This window comes from Camelus ferus, chromosome 34, assembly GCF_009834535.1.
Source record: "Camelus ferus isolate YT-003-E chromosome 34, BCGSAC_Cfer_1.0, whole genome shotgun sequence".
Lineage (NCBI taxonomy): Eukaryota > Metazoa > Chordata > Mammalia > Artiodactyla > Camelidae > Camelus > Camelus ferus.
Genome location: NC_045729.1, coordinates 19998202 through 20017023, shown reverse-complemented (window position 1 = coordinate 20017023; position 18822 = coordinate 19998202). Strand labels below are relative to the sequence as shown.

The window sequence follows — 18822 nt, the reverse complement described above, 5'->3', positions numbered from 1 at the left end:
CTCTGTGCTACTTAGGCTGACACCGCTGACTCGGAACGTCCGCTCTCCCGTTCGCGGTGCAGGCAGGGCTGCGCCCGGTCCTGCTGCGCACAGGCTGGTTCCAGTGCGTCTCCTCGGCCGGCCCGGCCCGCGCCCCGGCCCCAGTCGGCCCCAGACGCTCAGCGCAGAGACGCTGCACTGCCTCAATCGGCTCCCACACAACCACATTTCAGTGCTCATTTAAGCCTAAATACTTACATCAGTGGTTTTGAAACTCCACAAGCACAGGGTACAGACAGTTTCCCTAAACTATACTGGTTGGGTTTTACCTTCTGTTTAACCAGCAGCACTGCCAGTAACTGAACAGAATCGCAGACCTGTCTCTCAGCACTGGTCCTGGCTGACTCCTCCTGGGCGAGCACCATTTCTCGCTCCGCAGTTATCTGCACACTTTCTCTTAGTGCTTCTTCCAGCTCTTCAATCCTGTCATCCTTCTTACGGAGACTGTCCTGGAAAACGATGGAAGACGAGGTGAAGCAGACGAATTACTTAACCCAAGGGGAGCCTATTTGTCAAGAAAGGGCTATTTGCTTATTAAAGGCTCTTCCCTTCAGAAGTAAATCTAAGCCCCAAAGATAGGGACACAGAGGAAAGAATAAAACAAGGGAAGAGAGAAGTAAAGGGGGGTGAAGAAGCAAGCTGTTAGGAGCAGGGGGCCAAGTTAGTCAGGCAGCAGAGCCCGCGATGGCTTTTCTCCACAACAGAGGGAATAACGCTGTCTGTGTGAGGCAGACAGGTCGCAAAGGCTTGATTACTTAAAAACACAAAGCTGTGTGTGAACCACTCTCCAAACTGGGCTTCCAGCCAGCTTTGAGGAAACCTAAGTCACAAGACTCAGTGCCACGGCTTTCTCTCCCCACAAAGTCGAGCCCAGATGGGAAAGTCAAGTAAACAGCATCATCGCTCAGATGAGATTCTCCAGGTAGACAACTGCTGGCAAACTAAGTCTAAAATAGGAAATAAAAGAGAGGGAGATTTTTCCAAATCAATTTAAGAGAGCAAAGTTTTCTCTTAATCTCATACAAGAGAACTAAAAATGGTAACTGGATACAACTGACCGGTCTGGCTAAGGACGAGTAATTTGGTTAGCCAACCGAAACGCACCAGCCCTGACATTCCATGCAAGAAGAAGAAGTAAGTTTTGAGGACGTACATGTGGGTTCCTATCAGAAAGACAAATACAATCCTGCAGGACTTTAAGGTCGTGGACAACAGGAGATTGTAAAATAAGAAGAAATCAAACAGTGTTCAAGTAGAATAAAGAACTAGATTCACCACATTCTAAGCATTCCCTCTTTAAATTCTTGTAGAACCAGAAGACTAAGAATAAAGTGCTGCCTTTCATTGATACATAAAACAAAGATAAGATTTGTTCATCCATTCTCCAACTTTCTGAATACTCATACCAGCAAAAGATACCAAAGGATTTTTGTCTTTGATCCAGGCAACCCTTAGCTGATCGTAGTGTAGCTCACATTTTATACGTGCAAAGCGCAAGAAAGTCCTTTTTGACAACTTTGTCTTCAGAAACCTAGAACCTGAAGTCTGTCAAAGGTAAGTCAGATTTTCCTCCCAACCGTGATGGAACGGCATCATCACTTAACACCCTTCCTAATAAAAAGCTGACGTATCTGTTGCTCTCATTTTCCTCAATTAAAAAAAAAAAGAGATTTAGACATGAGTATTCACATTTCCAGGATGTATGTTATATTCTTTTTTTTTGAGGCTTCATTCTTCTCAGAGATAACATTATAAAATACTCTGACTTAGTCCCGTAAGTGAGGTTCTGTTTCACGCGGGGCAGTTTGGCTGCACCAAAGAACGCTCTCTGATGAAATGCAAACCCCTCCAGCCCACGCGCCGCACAGGACGGGCTGCTGCAGCGCCGCCAAGCCGGGAGAGGCACGTGGTGACGCCAGGGAAAACAAAGCCCGGCATGGTTCCCTCTTGACTCAAAGGAGATGAAATGTAACAGAAGGATTCAGTGGAAAGGAACGGATGCATCGATCAGTCCAGTGCTCTCTGGAATAACTACACCTGTAGTAACAGGGACTCTGAATCACACTCCGCTGTGAGCCAAAAGAAACAGGAACGCTTCCCTGTGATCAATCTGCCATGAGTACTCGGTAGCGTGTTTGTGTCCCGTCCGCTACATCCTTCGCTCTTACACTGTCTTTTGGAGACCCCCTGAAAGCCATCTGCCATCCTAACCTAAACTGAGGCTGAAAAAGTTATTCCAAATAACTTCCCGGGAACCAATTTCAAGCAAACAGACTTTAAGGAAAACCTGAGAATCAGACAGAGTCCAGTTGGTCTCCACTGAGGAAAGCCCTCTTTTAACTCCTGATCCCTCATGAATTTTCCCCAGAATTAATTCTACTCTTTTGTCAGAAACAAGAGTCTAAGTTAAAACTACAAACAGAGGACTTATTTGTACTGTTTGAAGGGAATCAATTTTCCACCGCTGAGAATGTGGAAGAAAAATACTGACCTGGCGGCCGGCGGTTGGGGGGGAGGCTACGCAGAGAAGGAGCCTTCCGTTTCATGCACCTGCTCTAACCTGGACTTCTCAGTCGGCTGAGCCGACTCAGGCAACTCAGAATTGAGACACGTACTGGGTGCCACAGACAGCTCTCTTAGACAGCTACCCGGAGACAGTAAAGGAACATGCTTCACATTCCCAAGGGCTCCTGTCACTTAAAATGAAAGCAGTCTCTTTAGAATTTTTCTTCAACTGCTATAAATCACGTTTGCACTCATCAAAACTAACACAGCCCAGTTTTCTCACCACTGGATTAGGTACTGAAGCCCACCTGTTACACCAACTCTGCTTATTAACCGAGGTCAAGTGAGACCACTTCATTCACAGAGTATAGGGTCCAAAGCAGGAGTCCGTGTGTTAGCTTCGGGGACTCAGTGGAGGGGGAAAGGGAGGCGACAGGCAGCTATCAAAGAATTCCTCGTATCCTTAAATCAGAAGACTCTACATTCAAAGGAGATGAGGGCAAAAGCTGTGACAGCTCTGACTCCACCCAGGCACTGGACCCGTCAGGACAGCCCACGATACCACCCCCCCCCAATACACGCCCCTGAACTTTGCCTCCTGCCCTCAGCTCCGCCAGCACCAGCGATAACCACTGCAGTGTGACACTCCAGTCCCCATCGCCCTCCTTTCAAATCCAACGTTCAACACGGAAGGCGCAGGCAAAAGGGAAAAAAAAGAAAAACAGCAATTAAAAATTAATTTCTTGTTCTCTTCAGACGTCTGCCTCAAAATTAAAAGAAAAAGAAAAGAAATAAAAGAAATCGCTTGGCAAGGACAGAAGGACACGTGTCGGTTAGCGTCTCCCTTCCCGCGGCAGCAGGGAGGTGGCTGCAGGTTCCCTGCAGATTCTCCCAGGTCCCTCGTCCCTCCCGCCCGGGCCCTGCCACGCTGTGGGTGTCATGCACTTGGGTTAACATTAAGAGCCACTTCCTCTGCAGTAAACACCACTTACTGGAGCCTAACACGCTCTGAGAGTTACGACCGTGAACCGCTACCCGTTACCCTTAATGTGAAGGGACGATGCTTCTTCAGCCCCTCCACCCTTGCCTCCTCTTCCTCCCCACCCCCGTCCCCCAAGCATAAACACACACACAGAGGGTTTCATTAAAATCATTCAACATGTCAGAATTCAATTACCAACCGCTCAGATGCTTAGTGGGGGAAAAAATTGAAGCCGGATGCATTGATGGAGACAATTTTAAGAAAGCTGGTCTAACACAGAGATAGAATTCTGTTATACACCAACTACTTTTTATTTTAAGGAAATGCTTTGGGTTAAAATTGAGAGATACTTTCTTCCCCCTTCACTTTAAAGTCCCTCAAATATCTCCCATCAAAACGAACTCTATTGCAACCTCAGTTGTTACCAAGTCAAAAACAAAGGCAGGTGCATTTCATTGCAGAAATGGAAACACATACATACAAAGTGATGCTTTATGTAAATAACTCTCACAGAGCATCTAGCACACATGTCCCATACAGACCAGCCAGGTTCTCATCTGGGAAAATTCTGGGAGCTGTGTGACAGAAGCTTAGGCAGGGACATGGGGTTTACTTAACCACGGGCTCTGTCTCCTCTGATCAGTAACGTTTATAAAAAGAACAAGCACACATTTTCAAAGTCTTTACCAAAAATCCTAAAGGCAATCTTCTACTTAATATAACAAACAACTGAAGTGGTCAGAAGAGGGTGTCTCCTGTCTCTGAGGTCTCGGCAAAGGGGCGACACACACACGTGCTTCTGCTCTCTCTTAAAGATAAAAGGAATCTCACTGGAGACTTCATTTTCCAAATATGAAGGAGCGGTTTCAACAGTAACACAAAGGAAAGGACTCAACCCTTCATCGCACTGAGGTGAGGACCCAGTACGCGTCAGAGTTTTAGTACCAGATGTAAGTTCAGCCTCTCGTCGTTTCACGGGCCGCGTGCCTGGGATCAGCTCACGTGCTGTGGCTGTAAGTTCCCACGGAACGAGGGCTCAGCTGAACCACAGGGACAGCCTCGCAGGCGGCACCGTCGCACTACCCATGACACTCCGTCAGCAAACTTCGCTGGTTATCAGTGGAACTGAACTTGGGTCAGAGGGGAAAGTAGCTGGGCAGTACCTTTCAAACACAGCAGAATTTCTTAAAATGATTTTAAGACTTGTTTGGCTTTTTTACTAAGTGGTAAAAAGTGGCACAGTTTGAGCAAAAAGCTTTAAAAAGCTGCACCCACGCCAACAATTTGAGCAGGTGCTTCCCCTGCAAGAAAACACAACTTTCAAGTTACCTTCAGCAACTATCCACAGATTTGCAAAAACAGGTGCTGGCTTGTATGCACACTTTTCCAGCGTAATCCCTAATTCCATTTAATATAAAAAGCCACCTGTGCTCATACTCTAGATAGAAAAAGCCATAAGAAAAAAGTTAACGAAAAAGAGAGAAATGATATAAAATTAAATTTTAAATAGGTCACAGAGAAGGTTCTGTTAAGAAGAAACCAAAATTTGAGGGGAGGGTACAGCTCAGTGGACCACATGTCAAGCATGCACGAGGTCTGGGTTCAATCCCCAGTCCCTCCATTAAAATAAATAAGCCTAATTACCTAGCCCCCTCCAAAAAAAAAGATAGGAAGAAGCCAAAATTTAGTTTTACAAAAAGAAGAAGAACATTAATACATTAGAGGTATCTGGCACAGGACACACAAACACTGTTTCGAGAGATGGCAGACAATCTTCATTTTTAAAAAAGTTTTCTTAAATAACTATCCCAATGGCCAGTCTTCATTTCAAGAAGCAAGAAACAATCTCTTGCCAAAACGGAGGAAATTTTTTTTGGAGGTGGAGCAATCACATAAATTTTAAAGCAAAACACAAACGTTTCCCCGATGCTGCATCTCAGAGGAAAACACGCCTAAGCACGCTCAGAGCTGCTGCCCCCTCCAGTTCTACCGTCTCCACGGTCTTTGAGCTTCATTTTCACTGCTCACTGTCCCCGGGCGAGCTGGCTCACAGGAGCCACGAGGCCGTGCAGCAGTCCCACCGCTCTCTCCGACAGTTCTCTCTCTCTCTCAGGGTTAAAGTCAGACACTTATCTTCGCTATAAATAAAAACAAAGCACCAAACCACCACCGACAGGCACCCCCCACCCCCAGTTCAGTCGATTCGGCCGTATAAAAATGTAGCTGAAACTAGCAGTTATGTCAAAAGATAAAGCAGGTGTCACTGCTGAAAGAATAGAAATATATAAAGAAAACATTCTGAACCAAGGGAAGGCAGCATTTCCTTTGTTACAACATGTGAGGCCCTTAAAGAGCAACCTGTGAAATTTAAAGAATGTCAGGATGCTAAATGTAACACCACTATACACATTTTTTTAATTTTAAAAATTTAAAAAATTTGTACTAGATTTATTTTAATTTGCATTATTTGTAACAGTAATTATAGCTGTAATTAATGAACCACTACCTATGCAGAACATTAAGAAAGGCTAAAAACAATTTTTAAAAATAGCCCTTAACCTAAGGCAGACGTAACCTAGCGGCAGGAGGTGGGGGATGATTAAATCATAGAGGCCAATTGTAAGGAAATGTATTGAGAAATTTAAAACAACGAAATATAATTCAACATACAGGCTGAGGAACAAAAGATAAGCCACTAACAAGAACAGGGTAGAGTCCAACAACGGAAGTTAACTTAAAGCCAGAACCTTTAGGTGCTGGAACTGGAGCCCTACAGGGGAAAGATGCCACATCAGCAGAAGAGCATGGTTTAGGAACCCATGAGCCATCTCTAAGGAAGCCCGACACAGCCTGCACAGAGCAGAGCGGCCACGCCTGTGAGTGCCTCACCTGAAAAGGAGGTTAGAAACACAGGATCTGGCTGACGGGAAGCCCCAAAGGCCAGGCTAAGGCGCCCGGAGTGAGAGTTCTTGACGTCTGTTTATGCAGCTGAAATCAGTGAACACTCCTACAGAGAACCGAGTCTGTGCAAAGTACCAAGACAGGGTCCCCAAGCTCAAATATCCGGGGGAAATGACACAAACTACCAGCGTTTGATACAAAGTGAGATAAAATAAACCCTGAAATCAAAGCAGAAACCAGCTGTAATGGAATCGCAGAACAGGGTGCGATTAACTCCAAGGGTGGGGAGCAGGCAAGCTTTGCAAGGGAGGGCACGTGTGATCTGAGCCTTACAAGATGGGCAGGCATTCAGTGCAAAGCTTCCCTAATCCCCAAACGACCATCAGTCAAACGAGCTAAGATTATGCTCCCAAGTAACGCTCACCTGGGAGGCCCCTGTTGCTGGAATTTACCCAGTTCCAGTCTCCACACAGCAACCACCCATGAACTGCACTCTAACACGCCTTTTCACATACCCAGCCCACACACACACACACACGTTTTAATAAGCATATCTAACGTTCACAGGGAGGAAAAAATTTCCTTCTTTATCTCTATATCCTCAGGGCACTCAGCCGAATGACAGTTACATAAAGGACACTCAATAAACGTTTACTGAAGACAACTACAGATTATTCTGAAACCTGATTTAGCCAATTACAGTGAAATATGGCTCAGAGGAAATGTTAGTGAAATAACTCAGAAGTGAATTTACCCGATACAGAGCTAAATTCTTGAGTAAGGGAAACAGGCAGTTTGGCAAAATTCAATGCAGAATGTCAACAGGCGCTTAAATAAAAAAAAAAAAAAAAAAAAAAAACGTGACAGGAGGAAAGGCTGGTCACCAGGATGTGCCTCGTTGTGTCTATCACTCATGTCCCGTGTTTGAGCACCGGCTGGAACTGTGAAGGAGCTCAGATGCTAGTACGTACGGACCATGCCAGAAACACTTGAAACACCGTCACATAATCGCATCTTAGAAGAGTCACGTGTGAACCTAAGAAAATATTTCAAAGATCTCACGAGGGGCAGTGATTTTTGGTGAGTGTGTGACAGAAAAACTGTCCAAGGCAAGTGTCTCCCACCTCCAAGGTCAGTAAGACAGAATGGGAGGCCCCCGCCCTCCCCCCCGGGGCTCCTGGGCACTCCCCCTGACTGTGCTGGGTACACCCCATCAGACCACGCACAGGTGCTGACCTCTCCCTCAGCCTCTGAGCAGCATTAACAGCCTTCTCGCACCTGCAGGGAGCCCAAAATCTCCTTTTTCTCTCCCACCTCGACTGGCCTTTTCATTTCAGGTTCCTGCCAAGCCCCGCCCTCTCCTACTTGGTTCCCCCAACCCGCCACCCCTGCTCTATACGGCATGTGTCCTAAGAACACAGGGAGTGAGGGCTCTGACTCCACGTTCTTCCATAGATGTTTTATTTCCAGATGGTATCACTGGGTCTTATGAATTTCATTACGACTTTTATGCTCGAGTCTCCAGAATTAATTTAACTACATCAGACTTCTCTAAACTTCGAATCGGCACATCGACTGCTGGCTCGACCTCTCCATCAGGACATCTCCCAGACAGACACCGCCACACATTGAAAACGGACTTGCTCTTTTTGCCTGGCAAACCTGCTTACCTTGCCGTCGGGGCTCCCCCATCTTCTCACTGAGCGTCAGCCACGCCGGGGACCCAGGACCCATACCCGGTCCCTTCCTCTCCCTTAGTGTCCCCTCCAATCCATGAGAAATTCCTGACCATTCTGCCTAACGTGACATCTCAAATCCATCCTCTTGTCTTTTTTCTCTGCTGAGCCTCCAGAAACCTTTACCGTTGACGCTCACCTTCATACAGGGCCTCTTGCTGTGACCCGAGCTCCTTCAGAGGAGGGAGCCCGTCTGTCTCCCATCATCACTATTCACACAAAGCAGGTGCGCCACACATATTTACTGACACATGCTTTCTTCATAACCACTCTCATCCCATTCTAATCCACGGTCCAAACCATGCAAGAAACAGTATTCTCCAAATGCACATCAGATCCTGACCATCTTTACTTAAACTGCTTCACTACCTGTCAGACTTAAACTTGACACTGGCGCCTCCACGGTTGGCAGGACCAACACGCACCAGTGCCCGTTTCCCACCTTCCTCGCCGCACTCACCCCCCGACACGCCCCGCTTCTCCCTCACCTTACGGATTCCCTCCACTTGAAACACTTCTTACCCGGCTTTTTCAGATCTTAATGTCACGCCGTCAGGGAGGACGTCTCCGATGGCGCTACCCAAGTCTGCTGCCCATCGTCCTGCCCTCCCCCATGATCGTTCACGGGCCCGGTTTATTTCCCTTTAGCACTTACCATCATTCCTATTTACCTGCTCCCGTGGTTTTATCATTACTTCCTCCCCCATGAGACAATGTGCTCCAGAGGGCAGGGAACATGTCTTTTCACGACTGCATAAACTAAGTTTAGCAATAGAGCACTACACTTAGAAAGCATCCAATAAACTTATGTTGAATAAAACTGGTTGATAATCGAGTGCCCATGTTGGTTCATCGATTGTACCAAATACGCCACACTGCTGAGGGGTGTTGAGGGTAGAGGACAAGTACATATGTGGGAGTGGGGAGGGCTATGTGCAAAACTCTGTGCATTTTCCGCTCAGTTCTGTTGTGAACCTGAAACTGCTCTAAAAGAATAAAGTTTATTTAAAAAAAAAAGACTAAATGCAAGATACCAAGTATGTCCAAAGAAAAAGAGTAAAAGGACACCCAGTACCCTGGAAGGACACAGACTAGTCAAGGCACCTCAGCTCGAGCGACACCAGCCGTACCCTCAGCAGCATCACGGCTTCACGATCCGGGTCAAACCTTCAGAACAATCAACGTGCTCAACTCAGTTCTAAAACACACCGTGGCGTCAGGCTGTCAAACCACACGGAGAACACAGCAGTACCCGCTTCGCAAATGCAGAGATGGCCCATGGGAACCCAAGACGCCCATCCTGTATCGCTGCATTCGGTGGTGAGACGCAAGGTGTTTTGACCCGCCCGCACGCACACTCAACACCGTGAGTTCACACTAGTACCTGAGTCCCGTCTAGCGCCACAGGGTTCATTTAAGCCTCCCCACTTCACTCCTCTGCAACTTCCTTCTCGAATAGTGAAAACCTCAGCCTTCGTGACCTCCGATGCATTTCTTTCATGTAGGCACTGTTCTTTGGACTTCCGCTTTGCTGTATTCAAGCAAGTGGCCTCCGAAGCTTCCCAGGTCAGTCCCCGCTCCTCCACCCCCTTGAGGGTGGCTATGGCACTCATCGATAAAGCAGGCTCACCTGTTAGTGTCTGTATTCCTTTTGGGGTCCCCCCGCCCCACATCTTGACTGGTTTAGTTTATTTAGTTTTAGAGCATGTGAAGGATACAGGAAACACTACGCCGGTTCAAAGAGTCAGAGATATGACTCAGATATGCTCAGAGAAGTGTCACTTTCTCCTCGAACCCACCACCCCGTCAACTTGCCCTTCTTCCTACTGCTCCTCTCCCAACGGCTCCCTGAGACCACTGGTCTCTTCAGTTTCTAGCTGATCGCTCCTGTTTTCTTTCCCAACAAGATCAGACATGTGTGTATTTTCTTCTATCAAGAGTAGCAAACTACAGAGAGCCTTCTGTGCTCCCTGCCCGCCCCCACCCCCAGCAGGATGTCTTAGAGATTAGTCTCTGACCAGTGCAGCAGACGTCGTCCTCGTCCTGTTAGGGCGGCCAGGCTCCACGTGGATGAGCCACAGTGGATCTGAGTAATAAGCAAGTAGGTTGTCTCCAATATTTTGCAATTAGCACAATACTGCAAACAACCTTGTGCACATCTGAGCCCTGAACAACGGGGATTAAGCCGAGCACAGTCAGAGTCAGCCCTCCACACCCAAGGCTCCTCCGCGCTCACGGACTCCAGCTACCACGGACCGGGGACGGTTACAGTACTTACTGCCGGAAAATGTCCGCATACAAGTGCACCCTCAAGTTCAAACCTGTGCGTTCGAGGGTCAACGCCGCGTGTATTTTTACACCGTTGGAGACGTAGCTTCGCATCCATCTGGGCAATGAAGAGCCGAGGCGGCCAGCCGCTGCATGTGCACACGAGGACTAGGACCCACATAAGCAGTCGCTCCGGGGGCTTTACAAGTTACTGAGAGTACAAAAGGGCTTCTAAAACCGAAAGCCCTGAGACTGGTTAAGACAGACCATAGTAATAACTGTTCAAAACACAGAAGTAGAAACAGGATGCAGTCGAGTGGCAAAGTGACACCTGAAGAAAGGGCCTCCATAACTGAGGCCAAGATAAACAGCAGCGTTCAGAGCGCTGAGGTCCCTCCATCCCCGCCACCACTTCCATCTCCCAGGGAAGGAATCTGCTTACTCTCCTCAGGACACTTTCCAGGCTGCGAGCTAAGGACAAACACCAAAGTAACAGCTTATTCCCAAACTCACTTTATGCCAAAAAGAAGTACTTTTACTCTCACCTGAAGTATTTAAGAAAATGGAAAATGGAAATGAAATGAAGCTATCTTTTCAGAACAGTTTCAAAATAAAACATGGAATTTTGAATCAAAGAAGAAACACTCAGCACAGCAAGGACAACAAACGCGCAGACGCTCCGCTCAGCTGTCAGGAGGACACCCCACACGTGGCACCGGACAGAGGAGCCACGGGGAGCCAGCACGGTGACGCCACCGACACGGAGTAAACACGTGCAGAATGGGCCTGGACTTTTAAAAACACACACACGGGTCCTAAAGAACAGGAAGGAAGAACGAAAGGCACAACAGTGAAAGAAGGGAAGAGATGCTGACCGGGAAGGAGCGCGCACCCAGCTTCTGGACGCCGGCCGTTTTCTAACTCCTGAGACGAACCCTTTACACGGATTATTCGCACTGCGTGAGTGTGCGCGTGTGTTTTACGCACTTCTTCAGTGTATGTTAGTTCTCAGGATAAAGAAAAGAAAGTTAAAAAATAGAACTACCACTTTGTGGTGAACTGTGACCAGAAAGAGTGAGGCCACCAAAGAACGCAGCACCACAGCCGGCAGGCAGTGAGCAACAGCAGGCCAGAACGAACCCTCTGGTTCAGACCAACTTTCACTCTTCACTAACAAGAAAAGAAAATACACTATGTGTTTACTAACACGATTAGCAGAATTAATCTTCGGAAGCCAAGGTGGCATCTGATAAAGATTAAATATTCATTATTCATCAAAGTTCGAAACATTAATTACAAAGTATTTCTTTTTAACGTGATCAAGATTTTTTTAACCCTAGAATTACTATTGTGCAAATAGTGGAAACACTAAAGTAATTCCTCCCTTTCGCTTCACCTGCTTCACGAAAACATCAGCAGATGGACCCACATGAATACCCAGAAATTTAAAGCAAAGTCAAATCCAGGTAATAAGAGCTTTTTTAATGCACATCCTCAGTCAGCTGCTTGTCTTCGCTCCTAATCCCCAAGGACGCTACGGTGAGCCACCTCTCCAAGAACCCCCACTTCTTTCAGAGGGACTCGCCCTCAGAGACCACCATCCGGGCGCCAGGGAGACCCGCCACCACTGGCTGTCATCTGCAATGACACTGGTAAGAAATAAGCAGCGAGGCTGTTGAGTAAAAGAGCCGAGATCAGACCCAAAGCGCCCCATTTGTAGCGCGTGCCGGTCCACAGGCGTGAATGAGTCACGCCCACGTGTGTCCTGTTATGTCCCATCAGGATCACCTTCCTGACCCCGTTACCTGACTCAGTGAGACACCCGGGAAAGGGGCTCGTCACCCTCACAGTTTTCTCCGTACGTAACGTGTAAACAGTCTGACTCACTTGTCTATCGGGTTATATGGAGAGGAAACACGGGGCGACCCACGAAAGCACTGCTGGTGTCACTGTAACAACTGACAGAACATTAAAAGGGCACCTTCCGGCTTACAAAGACAGCCCGGAGTCAGAAAACATTAAACGGGGGTGAAGAGGGGAGAACAGGACACATGAAGCAGGGAAAGGGCTGATGTAAAGAAGGGCTTGTCTTATAAAACAAAGAAATATTTTCTTTCCTTAAAACCAATGGGATCCTAGTCCAGAAACAAGGTTGAATTGAAATCCTAGAAACAGCCGAATTATTAAATCATTTCATAAAATATAAGATGCCAATTCAAACGCATGAGCAGTGAGATAATTTCCTAAATAGTTTAGTGAAATTGTTAGCAATGAAAAAAAAAAGACCCTCACTACACAAAAAACTGTAGAATTATTTATTAAAAAGTAAAGATAAAAAAAATGAAACCCCAAACAACTTAAAAATATTTATAGGTAAATATTTATGCATTCTCAAAATGGGGATAAACTAAGCAAGGAATTCATGGGGGAAAAGCCGCCGCAGGAGAGAGAGAGATTTTAATTACATTAATAAACAAATGAAAATTTAAGACATGAAAAATACTCAGCCTCAATAGTAATCAGAGAAATATAAATTAAAACAAAAATTAAATATTTTCCACCTATCAGATTGGCACTAAAAATGAAAAAGGAGGAAGAAAACGCATAGGAACAAGTGTTACTGGTGAGAGTGAGGAAAAACATATTGACCTGCTGCTTTTTTCAAAAGTTGATGCATTTTAGGAAATTTATACTGTTTCTATAATCAGTAAAAGTTATATAAAAGAGGAATAAAAAAAGGAATTAAAAGGGTTTTCATGTCTAAAATGAATCTGTTATAAAGCCGAAACAGGGCTCCTACGTAGCCAACAACAGCTCCTCCACCTCTGCCCAGGAGGGACGCGCGACCCTGCAGCGCGGCGGACGTGCCCTGTCAGGCCAGCCAGCCAGAGTTGTGAGGGGAGAAAGACAATCTGGAGGCGGCTAGTGGTCTCAGCAGGAGTTTTAAGAGGTTTCCACCAAATCTATGGTATCCGCTAAGCCTTAAACCTCCATCCTGACAGACCAGAGATCCAGGAAGTCCCGGTGAAAACCACGGCCGAGCCGCTCAGAACGCCGTGAGAGCTCGGGTGACACCCCGACGTCCCCGAGACGGGTTCCACACCCTCGGCCCCGCCGCTGAGGGACGGCGAGCAACGCGGGGTGGCGGGCGCAGTCTCGGGCCCCCCGCGGTCACTGCCGCCACTGTTACTGAACCTGGCTGAGCCTCACCTTGGCAGTACCTGGGTTTAAACATCGATTGTTTCCCCGGTGAAGTCAAACAGTGTGTTTCATACATCCTGTATGGCTGTGGGATCCACCCTCTAAACGGAATGTTTAAACGATAAGAAAGAGGAAGGAGGGGCGAGGTGAGAAAGGCGGGGGAGAACAGGAAAGGAAGAAGGAAGAAGGCAGGTAGACATCAGCCGAGCCCAGCAAAGCACCTGAAGGAAGGCAGGCGGCAAACAGTCACACTCGGCCCCTGCGGCTCCCGGACCCCGCTCGCGGCGGGAACAGGGGACTCACTGACCACGTGCGACCGCCACGGGGCAAGGCTGACTCTCTCCTGTGCTGGGGCTTCCTCACAGGCTACGGGATATACTTGCCTTTTCTACGCAAAGCCATTCCTTCACTGCTAGAGCGCTGGGCTGAGAGGAAGGCGGCACGCAGGGTTAGGAAGAGAGAGCAGAGGACGAGGCTGAAGAGGGGGAGTAGAGCGCCGGCCGCGCCCGGCCTCGGGCGCCGCCGCTCACCTGCAGCTGCTGGGAGCTATCGGTGAGGTTGTCCTCCCGGCGCCGGGCCTCCTCCAGCATCTGCGCGCTCTTCTTCTTCTCCACCTGCTCCTTGTGCTTCAGGGTCGCTACCTTCTTATTCTGGTCCTTCACTTGCCTGTGGGAGGGGAGGAGAATCAAGCTCTTCATACACACACAGGGGAAAGCATGTGTTTATTCACAACTTGCACCTCTGACACCAAAGAACAGCAGAAAACCAACAGGCTTCCAGCTGCAGGACCCCTCCAACGCCACCCAGGGCCTCCCTACCAGTGGCAGCAAACTGGTGACAAGGATGCTTCAGGAACACGTGGCTAAGCATGTGCTTTATGAAGCACAAGGAAACCAGAAAACAAAGGCAGGCATAGTGTGCAACGGCAGAGAAAGGAAACCAACGCAGAGAGTTTGCTGGAAATGTGGAAAGTCTCTTGACATCAATGCTAGGAAACTGCAGAATGACTACGGAAGGTGTGTAACACAGCTCCAACTTAGTGTTACTAAGTAATGCAAACTTTTGAAAGGTTGTAAATAACATAGATGTACACAAAACGTGACACAAAGATGGAGGGAGCCAGCGTAAGCAACAGAACACTCTCCCTAATTCTCAGCTCACTACCCAGCTCCCCTCTCTCCACACTAAGATAACTGACACCCCGGATTCTGTGTTTAAGATTCCCTTGTCCCTATCATCGTTACGCTGCTCATGTGGATTCTCCATTTAGTTTGCGTGTTGTTGAAACTCGTGACGTTTATCAACTTTTTTCTCTTCAGTCTATGTCTTGAGACTCATTAATGAGTGTGATGTAGCTTTTCTATCCCCTCCGTTTTCGCTGCAGCATGAAGTAACACATGGGAACGGTTTCCCCCCTTTCCCAAGGTGATGGACGACTGGGTTGCTTTCATTTTTCTTGATACTACAAACAATATTAAGCTCTGCTATTCCTGGCCAAGAGATTCTCTAAGGTCTGGGCCTCAAAATTGAATTGCTGGGCCATCCGTGTTCACTAGTTATTTCTCAAGTAATTGTATTCACTCACATTTTTGCTAGTAATGCGCTAAGAGCACCTGTTACACGTCTACACCTCCACTAACGCCTGGTCCTTCTCAGCCTGCTGAACTTTACCAGGCTGGCAGACACAGACAACACCCCGCTGCAGCTGTAGCACATACGATCCTCGCGACTGTGAGAGCGAGGGGCGTCCCCTAGCCTGCCTCTGGCCCGACACGCGCCCACTCCGCTCACCTCTGTGCCTCGACAGGGACCAGAAGGGGTCACCTGAGGTACACTCTGAAACACAATCCTGTGGTGGCATCTGTTTTCACTGCTGGTTTCTAAGAGTGTGTAATACACCAAGAATGCTGAAAAGAACAAGCACGCTCCTGACAACCGAGGCCGAACACCTTTTCAAGTGGTAACGATCCACTTCTGTGAAACAGCTATTACATGTTTTGCCCATTTTCCAACTAGGATATCTTCCTCTCAATGAACTGTAAGTATTACTTATATATTCTGGGTAACAGTCCTCTACTCTTACATGTTATACAAATATTGTCTTCCAATCTACAAATTATTTTTTGATTGCTTTATGGCATGCTTTCATTTACAAAATTTAAAAATTTTAATTGTTTCAGATGCATTCATCTTCTCCTTTATGGTTTATAATTTTGTGACTTTTTCACAAAATCTTCCCCAACCCAAGTTCGTAAAACTAGTCCCCTAAAAATTCTGTAACTATGTCTTTCACACTGAAGTCACTCATCCACCTGGAAGTGACGTCGTGTAGGGTATGAGGTACATACAGAACTTCATTTGGGGGGTACGTGCGTGGTAAGAATAAAATCTCATTTTACATAGACACACACACACACACACATTGCTAACCGACTGCCCCAGCAGTACTTACACACGAAGTTCCTCTGTGCCTGGGTGCCTGTTTCTGTCTCTGTGCTCTGGTGTCTTTTCATATTTCTGTGCCGCACTGACACTACATGAATGGCTACGTCTTTCTAAGAAGCCTGAATATGCATCAAATAAGGAAGGCCGTGCTCTCCAAGACTGTCCCGGCTCTTCCTGGCCCTTTGTAGCCCTCAAATAAATGTCATCTGAAACAGTCTGTGAAACACGGAATTTCCTTCTCTTAGAAAAAGATCAATATGCAATTTGATTTAAAGTCAAGTTCTCAAAAAGACCCAAACTTGTTAGTAAATCTATATTTTAAAATGCTACCAGAAAGTAAAAGATTTAATGGCTTTGTAGAGATTTTTTAGCTTCCTTAAACTGCTGTTGTACCTGAATCAATTGAGTTAAATTATAATAACTGAGTGAAATCCAAAGTCAACTTACACCTTTTATTACTCTTCAAGCAAAAAGAGAGAAGCAATGAAAGAAATTCATAAATGAATAAATCCTTTAAAATCAGATTCCCTACTGAAGAGTTCCCATCATTGTTACTACAATGAACAATGAAATTGTGCTCTCTCCTGGTTCACTTCACAAGTGTGCTTTCTTCTGCAATGAATATGGTTTATTCAAAATAGGAATTTCATAAAAATGCTGAAAAACACAAAATAAAACTGAGTCTTTGTTGGTAACAAGTCAGGAGGCCAATAATGTAGATGAAAAAGGAACTTTTTAAAAGAACACGAGAAACGCCAAGACTGAAGAAACACGTAAAAGAAGAAAAAGACAGGCTAAAAACCGTCTGCGAGGCCGAGGGCTGGCAGGGAGGGTCATGTCAACTGCAAAGGAAGAGCTTCTAGGAAGGCGGGGGGCAACCATCCACCACCCTGGAGAGGCCAGGAGGCCCAGGACCAACACGGCCACTGAACGTGGCAACGCGTCCACCACCAAAGCAGTCCTCGCAGAGCAGTGAGAGAAGAACCCAGATTACACTGGTTTGAACAGTAAACAGGAAGTGTGAATGTGGACGCAGCTGGCAGAAATGGTTCTTCCAAACACCATACAAACGAACAGAAAAGATCAAGTAAAAGTGAGATTCTGTAGTGAACTGAAGCCAAGGGAACCACACCGGGAAGGGCTGCTCATGTGTCTTGTTAAGGATGGGGAAGCTCGGATAGGTTTCATGTTTGGGAGAGTCGGTGGAAAGGACGAGGACAGAAGAGGGGAACCAAGGAGAAGGAGGGTTCAGTCTACGGACAAGGTTCTGAGAGCTGCTCAGAGGGAAGGAGTGAACAGGCAGTGGGGCCTCGGGTCGGAGCTGGGACGTCAGGCCCAGTGGCAAAAGCAGGTAAGGGAGAGGACACACCGGTGAGACGGCGGACCCGCAGGGAGACGGAAGCGCACCGTGTGAATCTGCCTGAAGACCCTTCACGAATCAGACCAGCTTGAATGACCAGGAAGCAAAGGTTTTATCTTATTTTATTTTTAACATACTTACACTCCATACAAATTGCTTCAAGAGAGTCAAAGGTAAGGGGATTTTTTCAGAAATATCATTAAGCATTGAGAAGAAATATCAGGGGGTAGAAATGGGAAAGAGAATCTTCTTCAAAAAAAAGCCTCAACTTCATCTTTCTACCCAAAATAGAGATTTTAGCGCCTGAACAGTAGAGTCGGAAAACACCATTACAGAAGAAACACGTCTCCTCTTCCCTTCTTCTCCACGCACACAGCTCTGCACTGGGACCCGCTCTGCACCCGCTGTGACTACGGCTAGGAGTCACGGAACGGTGTGGTGTCTCAAAGAGCCTGAGACGGAGGGCACCAAGTATGACGTCTTGGGCCAAACAGGACCCCAGGGCCGAGGCAGCTCCGGCTCCCGACAGCTACCCTGGGCCAGGCGCTCTTCTAGGTGCTATCTGTATCAACTCTTCGGATGTTTACAGCGACCCTTCGGATTAGATATCCATCCCAGTGCCCCAGACGGGAAACCACAGACGAGAGATCCACCTAAGAAAGTCGGGGCGACCCGGGACTCCGAGGCTCGCACTCGGATCCCAGGCTTGAGAGCGTGCAACGTAGAGCCCCGAGGCTGAAGTGAGGACATCCAGCTTCACATCTAAGCACATCAATTCCCAGCTAGCAGACCCGAGAGACATCACGCTACCTGCCCTCAGATCCTCGTCAGAACAGTAATCTGTCCTGCGTAGCCCATGTGCCGGCTGTGAGACCCAGACAGACGGGTGCCCTTACAGCAGTAAAATACATGATGTCATTGTCACTAGAAGACAGCTAAGCAAAACGCACACGGCATTACCAGTATCCCTCTACGGACCCTATCAGAGATCCTCATGCCCTGATTTACACTGCCACGACGCATATGCAAAATGAGTAATTCTCAAATGCAGGCTTCTGATGGTTTTCTGCCAGCCTGTCTTCCTAACTTACTTACTAGTGAGGATGGACAAGCTACTGAATGGGCTCTTACGTGTGTTACTCACCTAAAAGTGCACGTGACAGGTCTCTTCGCGTACCTGCCGGGAGGCTCACCTGAAACAGAGCACGTGGGGTCCCCTCCGTGGAGCCTCGGACACACCGACAGCAGTGCGGCTTGCTGCCTTGGTTACCACCTTCTGCCATCAGCAGGACTCTCAAAACAAGCCCCCAGTTGAAAGGGTACGTGTGGGTTTGCGTACGTGAAAGAATTCGAAGGTTCTTATACAAACCCCAAGACTCGTGACA

General features: G+C 47.3%; 1 protein-coding gene across 1 annotated transcript in view; it reads right to left on the bottom strand.

The window, feature by feature from the left end:
- ERC1 (ELKS/RAB6-interacting/CAST family member 1) overlaps window positions 1-18822 on the bottom strand; it is a 289213-nt gene that overhangs the window by 135562 nt on the left and 134829 nt on the right. Inside the window, 2 exon segments of the mRNA XM_032472831.1 lie at window positions 357-488; window positions 14163-14298. Coding sequence (XP_032328722.1) covers window positions 357-488; window positions 14163-14298 — 268 coding nt within the window.